At 39.9% G+C, this 9,898-nt stretch overlaps 1 protein-coding gene across 1 annotated transcript; it reads right to left on the bottom strand.

The window, feature by feature from the left end:
* Positions 1–104: 104 nt before the first annotated feature.
* alpk1 (alpha-kinase 1) lies at positions 105–9,816 on the bottom strand. The gene is made up of 14 exons (XM_017461278.3): positions 9,684–9,816; positions 8,649–8,809; positions 8,087–8,241; positions 7,540–7,738; positions 7,374–7,433; positions 6,947–7,033; positions 6,639–6,715; positions 6,224–6,319; positions 5,913–6,017; positions 3,469–5,317; positions 2,737–2,890; positions 2,448–2,610; positions 869–1,055; positions 105–702 (listed from the first exon to the last, which is right to left on the bottom strand). Exons 2-14 carry the CDS (start codon positions 8,746–8,748, stop codon positions 506–508), a joined length of 3,429 nt encoding a protein of 1,142 aa, XP_017316767.1. The 5' UTR covers positions 8,749–8,809; positions 9,684–9,816; the 3' UTR covers positions 105–505.
* Between the last annotated feature and the right edge of the window lie 82 nt (positions 9,817–9,898).

Below are 9,898 nucleotides of genomic sequence, written 5' to 3'. Positions count from 1 at the left end.
CGCAACCTGTTTAGAAAGTTTTAAAAACACGTGTGACCTGCTTAAAAAAAAAATATGATTCTGAAATGACCAGAATGTCAACAATGAAACACACACACACAATATTTATTAAGCTGTGCATATCATTTATTTAAATCTCTTAAAAAGATTGAGATTGTAGTCATGTCGTCAATCACAAAAGGAATCAAAAGCTGCTGTATAGGACGTATATGAGAGAACTGACAAGAAAAATAAAAACAGAAATAACACATTGTGTAAATAAATAAATAAATTCTTAGAAATTACACAAGTCCCTGTAATTTGTAAGGAGGTGTGATGGAAGGCTCGATGGGGTACTCGTGGCTTTAGCGGAGGAACTTGGGGTCCATCCATATGTGCAGTTATGGCTTTTAATGTTTTCCTCTTTAAAAACATGAAACTATAAGTAGAAATTGTGATATATATACTATAAAAACCTGTAACATTAGTTTGGACTGTCAGTATCTCGGTAAAGATTGTTATCATGCTAATTTTCACTCTGTAGTGGGAGTGTGTGTAGTGCAGCCCTCGTACAGATGGAGTTGCACTGCTTCCCGTGCTGATCCTGTAGGAACTTCCTGATACCGTTGTTGTGGAAGTTATTGACAGATTTGGGCTTCCTGAGCGTGTGGATCTGAGGATCTGTAAGGTACATCAGTCCTTTCCCATTTGCCATCATCCAGCCTGATGAACGCACAAAATATTCAACTGAGCTTATCGTATACACACACACACACACACACACACACACACACACACACACATGCAGGGTTTGGTGACAAATTAGAGTGCAATACGATCATAAAGTGCATTAGTAAGGCAAGTTTCTCTTTTTCTTATTCTCCGGTACCTTGCAGGTCAACCACCACCTCTTGGCCGTCGGAGAACTCATAAGTGAAGTGTCCGAACGCGATGCCGTATTCTGTGGTCGAATGCTGGTTGTTGATTTTCGTCGTGTTGTTGGTGAGTTTCACAAACTCCCCTAGCATGTACGGCTCCACTGAAATGCAGGCCAAGATGGTGTCGGATTCCAGGAGCTGGAACGCAGAAGAGACCGAGATTCAGAGCTAAAACAGCGTCACGTAAACATGATTACGAAGGCTTGCACACCTACATTCATTTAGAGATCGGACAAAGAGATAGGCATGTGAGTTTAGACCAGAACCATGAACGTAGGCATATCGGTATTTCTTAAATGAGTCGCAGATGGAAAAACAGGCAGATTCCATAAAATTCATAACATTTTTTGCATGTTTACATGGTTTCACAAGCTAGATCACCACTATTTTCATGCTAATTTTCATACGATTTTCACTATTATGCTATTTCTGAATTAAGCCCTCCCTTTTGCTGCTGAATTTTTGGATTATGGTCTTGTAGCATACTGACCGTGAATTAGTTGTAGACCCTGGGTGAGCTGGAATGATTGTGTTTCTCCTGGTCTACAGATTTAACCATCTCCCCTGCTCAGTTTAAGACTCCTCCAAATTGGTATTTGGCCTTGTTGTTAAGGACAGACCAGGTAGCAAAGTACAAACTAAATCTACCTTGCTTGATTTAATTATAACGAATACACTCTTGCATCACAAATCATTCCTCAGAGGAAATAAAGGACAAAGCTGTTATGGTCGGTGAGTTTAATAAACACCTTTTCTGTGCCGGGTCTGTATTTGACAGCTCAGATGTAAATATATCTGTACCATGTTTTGGCTCTACTGAAATAGATGGAAATCTGGAGTTGTTTGATTTTAAACCTATTCCGGTTGCTCAAGTTTGTAAAGCTCTAAAGGCTACAAATATCAGCTACAAAAAGTCTGCAGGTCCAGACAGTTTGGATCCTTATCTCTTCAAGATGGCAGCAGATATTATTGCTGAGCCCATTTACTCATCGTTTTTAAGTTTACCTAAAATTTGGAAAGCTGCTTATGTTCTCCCCTTATTTAAAGGTTGAGAACCCTCAGAGTTGAACAACTATGGTTAGATCTCAAGGATCTCGGGATCCCTGGTAAATTTGCAGTTAAAACTGTTTTTACTTGATGATAATATTTGAAATGATTTTCAGATCAGGGGAAGACTGCATTTTCCTGTTATGTACTTTTGGCCAATGAAATATTTGCAGGACGATTTATAACGAGACTCGTTTATATCCATCGATACATTTAAAGGCATCATAAAGAATGCGGTGAAGGAGGCATGTGATTGATTGTTTGTCGTGACAGGCCTCTGTGTTTAAATGGCTTCTTTTAGTTTTGTTGTGGATCTTTGTATATCCTGTTGTACACGTTGCATTTTAATTTTGTTGCGAGTTTGTACGACTGCTATCTTGGCCAGGTCTCTGTTGTAAAAGAGATTTTTGATCTCAATGGGACTTCCTGGTAAAATAAGGCTAAATCATGAATATAAACGGCGACTGGGAGGGAGTGTGTTACCAGTAGTAGCTCAGAGGGAAGGTAGAAGATCTGTGTGGTGATGTTGTTCTCATAAAGCCGCTTGTTGAACTCCATGACATAAAACTGAGCCGTCATCTGTCTTTCCACATCGCCCAGGTGTGTATCAATCTTCCTTTCTTTCAAATACTCCTTACCTACATAACTAAGGAGTGTGTGACAAGAAAACACTGATTAATTGTGACCCAGTCGCACAGACTGACCCCGTCTGACAAGCTACACGTGAGAAATGAATACTAAACGGATCTTAATATATTTTTATGGTCCCGACCTGCCCAGCAGTAGTTCCTGGTGTAGATACTGAACTCTGAAGGCCTGTCTCTGTCTTCCTTCAACATCCATCTTTAGCACTTCACCCACGTACACATTCGTCTCGCAGGCGGTCCATGAGTCCGTAGTCTTGGAGTATTTTAACACAAGTGCACCTAAAATGTAGTATATTAAATATAATGCTGTATTAACAGCTAGGATTAACTCTGTAATTCTAGTCATATTAAAGACAATTACTGTATTAGTAATAGTTACTAAAGTTATGTCTCGAAATACAGCATGCTAACGTAACTCAAATAACCACTATTTAAAACCGCCATGAGCAGAAATGCATCACGGTATGCACAACGGATGGCCAACCACATTGGGTTCTGCTTCTGTCAGCCAAGAACAAGGCTATCATAATTTTACAATTTCACCCGAAACACCTCTATACAGTATATTACTGATACATCTATTTGCTTTTTCTGTCTATTTCTTGGCAACCCCAGTCCAAGGTAATCAACACAGGACAAAAGCATCAAAAGCCAATAGATAAGCTAATAGAGAAACACCAGAAGTGTCCGATCTTATTTGCCAAGGGCTGACGTGGATGCAGGTTTTTATTCCAACCAAGCTAGAATGAAAGCCTGTAGCCACCCTTACCCTTTACGGATAAGATCGGAAACTTCTGAATTAGACAAATAAATAGATTTAGTTTTGGCCAAACTTTAAGACAAATAAAGGAACCTACTATAAGCTTTGTTGTAATGGCGGAGTTTAAATGGTTTTTCTGGAAGTCTTGTCAATAGGCAGCGTTGGCACACTCCTGATAGGAGGGATCTGTAGTCCTGCTCTGTCAGAACTACACTTCCCATCTTGCAACCCTGAAAACAGCCGTTGCGACAGTTCATCAGACAGTGCTGATCACTATCTGTGTTCTCGATCATTTTTCCAGACATCCGAGAAAATTTGGAGGCGTCGTCTTTAGTTTCAGCAGGAGGAGAAACCTTTATGTTGTCGTTCATATGTTTGTTCGCCGCAGATGTGTTTCCTTGCGTTATTTCCGACCGATCAACCTGCAAAAATTCAAACGAGTCGAGCTCAGTAGATGGGAACAACTGTTTGTGATCGAAACTTCCCGTCTGGGCTTTGCTTGCATCGTTTCCTGTCTGGCAGGAAGGGCTAAAGTGTTCTTTTTGAATTGACGATGCTGAAGAATTGAGGTTTAGATACTCGAAGGAACCACCGGGGCCATCCTCACTCGGTACCGTGTCACAGTTTTGATCGACCGCTTGCTTGTTCTCCAAGACCTCAGTAAGACCTCCAGTATGAGGTGATTTGGAGAATGAGATACTTTGCCATGAAGAGCCCAAGCTACTAATGGACCCCGATGAAGTTCTTGTCTTTTTGTCTTTCCCGTCAAAATGACTGGTGATTTGAAGTTGCTCTCTCTCTCTCTCTTCACTTCCCAAGGTGGTGCAAAGTTGATTTGACTGCTGTTGACTAGCGCTAGCGAGAAAGGAAAACTCTGTGCAGGTTTGATGACTAGCATTTGACATACTAGCTCCTGTACTGCCATCATTGTTGTCTTCGCTTCCCAAAGTGGTGCAAAGCTCTTGCATGGTCCTCTTTGGATGATATGCGCTAGCTTGAAAGGAAAGATCGGTTGTAGTTTGATTGCTAATGTTAGCACTTTTGCCTTCAATATCATTCTGCTTGTTGTCAAAACCATCATCGTCGTCTACTTCTGTGTAACAGAAAGGATCGACTAGGACTGGTGAAGTCGGACTATTACCAGACAGATTTGTCCACGAAGATCCTAAACTGCTGCTTCCTCCAGACATTCTTGTAATTTTTGCTTTTTGGCCTTTGGTATCCGGCTTCTTTTCCTCACTATCCATGGTTTCTGCAAGCCGACCTGAGATTTTGGGCTCGGACAAATTTTTTTTGTTTTCGATCTCCAGCTGGCGTTCACTTGATTTATGGCTTGCAGTATGACATTCTGTTGCAAGTGACTCGGTTCGCGTTTGGAAGGCTGTGATACAATTAGCATGACTCACGTCTTGATGGATTCCTTCACGTTTCTGCACGGAAAACGCTTCACACACCGATTTGTGGTGCTTCCGAAAACATTCCATGACCTTTGCAAAATCGTCTATGGTGAACGGGACCGGTCTGCCCTCTAAGGCACGATAACTATCGGGAATAAACGAACGTGGGTCAGAATTAGTGAAGGGCTTCGTTTTGAGAAGCGCCTTAACAAGTTGTATCTTGGCTATGACCTGAGAAGAAAGAGTGCTCTTATGAGAGTCGTCTTTAAAGCAGTACGAATAAAAAAGAACCACAGCTTCCTGGCAAGCTTGAACAGCCGCGTTAACATCTTCACTCGGACCAAACATCCATTTGTTGGTTGTGGCTAAGCAGTAAGCCGCTTTGAGGAGTGTGTATAGTTCCTGTTGACTAGTGACCACTTCGTCCTCTTTCTTCGTTAGCAAACCATTCTCGAAGGCTTCCTTAGCCAAAGTGAGATACGTGCGCTTAGCTGAAGCAGGACAGTCTTTGGAAAAACTGTAGGACAGGAGACAGGTTCCTTGAGTAACCTGGAGAAAGGTTGTGAAGTAAGAAATCAGGATTTAGCCAGAAACAACAATAACCACTCCATACAGGAATTTGCAGAATTTTTTTGTAACTGTTGCGGCTAAAAATGTTTGATTTTGCTGCAACTTTAAAAAACAAATAAATAAATAATAATAAAAAAAATTTTGATGCAATTTGTGGAGTTTTTTTTTTTGTGCTTTTTCTGTGGAAAACTACTTGAATTGGTGAAACTGCAATTGCATAAAATCGTTTTGCGTGGTCTTTCGCAGTGATGTTGGTAAACGAGACCTTTTAGCCGTACTCATGTTCGACGCACGTGAACCGAAGAAGGTTTTGGCTGAATACGCGTTGTGAGGACGTCACATGACGCGTCTCGCCCGAATCCGCAGGCGATTTTTGAAAAAACATTCCTTGATTTTGCGTTCATTTCTGCGATTACAAAATCCTGGAGGAACTGGATAACTTCTAAATTTGCTCATAAACAAGTCAGACAATACATGTATGGGGTGTTTCTTTAAATATTAAGAGTGTAGTAAGTATGAATTTTAGAGTGTGGGACATTTCTTGGTGAATAAGAAAGAGTGAATCGACACGCACCATGTGTGTAAGTACATACAGAGAGCTGAACTGACTATACACGGTGGCCATTTTGGCAGCCTGAGCTGCGCAGAGCAGTCGATGACTACAGTCTCCTAAAAACCCCTGTTAAAAACATAGAGAGAATTTTTGTTAGTTTTTTCTTTCTTTTTACAATTAGCATTTGTAAATATGATCAAACATGGTCTCTTTTTACTTCGTATCAACATGGGAAGATTTTAACCTAAAAGTTACAGTGCTTTTGCCGTAATATCTAAAGAGCGGGTCTGGAAGGACACAACATGGTGAGGAATCGTATAACTGTAATCTACCAGTTTGATATGGGGCTTCTTCTGAAATGTAGCAAAGTCTTTATCGTTCATAGAGACCAGGATGTTTGCCAGAAGCCCAAGAGATGCTCCAATACCCTGTAATCCACAAACACACAATTATTAATTACGGCATACAGACTGATTGCAAGTAAAAACATTTGTGTTCGATTACAACACTAAACCCTATACACTTAATAGCAAGTTGTGACCACATATGGAAAGCAGGCCAGGGGCAATAAAACAACTTAAAACAGTTAGTATTTATGACAACAGGAAACAATGACCATATAAGGAAATATATCCATAAGCACTATCCTGTATGTTGTTATAATGTTGTACAATTAAACCGTATTAGTTTATTACAAGATCGTATGGAATTTATATGGGAAAATATATATGCTTAGAGTATATTTACCTTTTTATCAGGAAGAGGCAGGATATGGAAACCGACAAGCGAAGCCCAGATGAGTTCTCCTGCCTCAAGCCACAGACCTACAACGCAGCGCACACCCACACACAAACATACAATCTCTGACCTTACATTACTCCCAAAACCCAAAGCGGAACGTTTGTATCTGCAAAACGTTTTCTATAGATGAACGTATCCTACAATAACGGGATCATATTGCCATCCTGTGGTCTTCTGTGATAAAAGGTTATGCAGTTATCATATAAGATACTGATACTAACATTTACATACATTTTGGTGCGCCAGAATCGTACCTAGCTTTTGTAGCACCTGTCCCCGAACTTGCACGCTGACTGACTGCACAAGAAGCCGATCGCAATCCCGTCGGTATTTCCAACATCCTGGAGCAGAAACGTATAAGACGGGAAAAAGATACATCACTATTGAGAAGGAGAATTTTGCCTCATTATTTAATAAACAGTTATTTAAAAAAAATTAAAAATTTAAACGTACTTATCCTGTTATATTTCATGTACACTACTGATATCGATGGCATATTCAACTCTACATTATTGTAGCGCATTATTGTGTGTGCTGCTGTCAACCAATCAGAACCCACACACACTTATATGAGTAATGAACTCGGGAATTTGGTTTGAGAAATATAATTTCATAACACGTGAGTATGAGTATATGAGAATATACTGACTGGGGTCCGACTTCGTATTTCATAAGACTTACCAGTTGCTCCATTGTTATTTATCAGACTGCTCAGTATGTACTCTGCTTTCTGTAGTTTACCTGGGAGAAAAAATGGTAATTGTTAACATTTTACTCTGTCGTCGTCATCGACACCCCCCCCCCCCCCCCGCATTTGCATAAGAATGATGTAGGATGATGACCTCACCGGTGTTGAGGTAGACTCTGGCCTGCCGAATGATGATCTGGGGGGAGACCGGGGTTTCTGGGTAGCGCAGGTGTAGTGTTTTAGCGGTCTTCAGCAGAGAGTGTGAGCCGTCTATCCAGTAGAGAAAGCGGTCCAGCAGAAAGATGACGGACATTGCCCATGCAGGCTCGGCAGCCATGATGGACGCTCTGAGGAGGACCTGTTAGGAGTGGTGAGAATAATGAAGTTGAAAATGGCAGTTTTTATTATTATTATTATTATTATTATTATTATTATTATTATTATTGCTGCTGTTGTTATGGCCAAACCAATATAAAAATGGTTAATATTAAAGCGTCTACTGATGTATCAGCATTGGTGGACAACAACAATGCTATTATAAAGAACTGCCAAACAAACGATGAGGCTGTAAAGGGCACTAGTTATTCACAGAAAGTGATTCTGTGATTACAAACACGGTAGACTATTTTAATTTATTTAAATTAGCCAGTTGTTTAGAACTTGATTAATAAATATTTTCTATTCATATTACTTCTGAGGTCAATACCATTAGCTGTGGTAGATGTCTGCCAATGAGCTCTGTAGTGTTGACTTTGTCTTCTGATGCCACAGAACGCTTGTACTGCCATTTCTCTTCGACAAAAGGCCACTTCATGTCCACCGCCTCCTGCAGGAGTGTGTTCAGTTCGGCCGACAGCATGCCTAGGGGTCAAAGGCTGGAGGTCAGATGGTTTAAAGCAAGTGTTATCACAGTGCCTGAGCTTTGAGACAGCAAATGCTAAAGTCTAACCTCAAACAATGTTAGTTCTTATAGTCTGATATCTGGTAAATCATATATCATATACATTCTCTGTTTTAAAGGTGCATTAGTGATTCCGGCTGATACTGTCCCAATTGGTAGGATTTTGGTGGTCCACATCATTTGTTTTGTTCCATAGAACTCCATCTTCAACAAATTCGGCAGCTCATGTCTTAAGTCGATGTTTTAGAGCAGGGAAAATGATCAATGTGGGTAGAGCAGACTTGGTCTTTGGTATAATCAGTTCTTTCAACGTTCACCAAATATACAACCTAAAACCAGCATACACAGACTGAAAGGAAATCATTACCTCTGACATTCTTGAACATCATCTTGTCCGCTGCGGTGATGTCTCTCCTTGCCAGGTGGAGACACTCCTCCAGCTGTGCCGCTAGCTCCAGAGTGTTCATAACTTCAACAGTATTCAGTTTTCTTCACTGCCTTAAACCATGGTGGATCACTAAAGAGAGTCTGAGAAGAGAACGCCACTAATACAGAAGTTGCTTAACCTGCTGTAGACAGGTTGTGTTTGAGACGCACAGACATTTCACATGGGAAAATCCCCGGTGTTGAAACATCTACACTCTTAAAATGTTGTTTAGGATCTACAGATCTATTTCATTATCTCAGTGTTGCATAAGTACTAAAACACTTCAGGCATTAAAACACTTTATCAGAAACTAATAAACACTGGCGTGATGTGTCTGGACATGAAGCGTAGTTACTGTTACCACCTTGAAGTTGAATATTTCATATAACAGCGTATACCGAAGTGGTTTATTCCTCTAATACAACAGCAATTTGTCAATACTAACAATTGTTTTATTTATTAAAAGGTATGACACATCATGCTTTTTATCCAGTCATAATTACATTTAATGTTGTGGAATGTCTGCGAAACAAGCTGGTTCATCACTTATGTTGTAGCTCATTTTCTCACTAACCTCTTTTTTTTTCATTTTAAGTTCATAAGGCAATAAAATAATAATAAGAATAGTATTTTTTTAAAAACGAAAACACAAACTCTTCTATCCTGAAGACTTTCCAGTGATGGAAAATTTACTGACTGTTACAAAGTGCTGACACTGGAGACTCCTTCCATGAATGTCCAATAAACGTCTCCTTACATAAAACTTGGCCATATCAAGGATTATACATTTATTTATTTATTTAAAAAAAAACAATACATTTTTTCAATATGGTTATTAGACTTCGATTATATATAGACTGTCCTCCATACAAGTCAACACCTCAAGACCAATAAGAATGAAGAATTCAGTATCAGAAACAACACAACCCCCTTTTTTCAGTTAACATATATTATTCCAGTATTAAATGCTCATACCTGATGAAAAGGTGTGATCATCGGACTCATATGAAGTGACTTTGCTGATGTTGTAACTGTTGTGTACTTTCCGAGTTGCTGTAGTTTCTGACTTTCCCACTTCCGGGTTCCTTGCCTCTGCTTATTTCCTATTGGACTAAAAATGACGTCATCACGCTCTACAACGTACGTAGATTTCCTAACTGCTAGCCTGCCTTTAAGCGTTAAGATGATGT

The sequence above is a fragment of the Ictalurus punctatus genome, chromosome 29 (assembly GCF_001660625.3).
Source record: "Ictalurus punctatus breed USDA103 chromosome 29, Coco_2.0, whole genome shotgun sequence".
NCBI lineage: Eukaryota > Metazoa > Chordata > Actinopteri > Siluriformes > Ictaluridae > Ictalurus > Ictalurus punctatus.
The sequence above is the reverse complement of the archived record's forward strand: the minus strand, read 5'-3'. Positions and strand labels throughout refer to the sequence as shown.

Bases quoted from the DNA above. Each gene is read 5' to 3' on its own strand.
- alpk1 (XM_017461278.3), bottom strand. From the start codon at position 8,748: ATGAACACTCTGGAGCTAGCGGCACAGCTGGAGGAGTGTCTCCACCTG. The intron at 7,034-7,373 runs GTAAGTCTTATG...TTTCTGCTCCAG, and splicing joins AAATAACAATGGAGCAACTG to GATGTTGGAAATACCGACGG. The intron at 6,716-6,946 runs GTACGATTCTGG...GCTGCGTTGTAG, and splicing joins ACAGGTGCTACAAAAGCTAG to GTCTGTGGCTTGAGGCAGGA.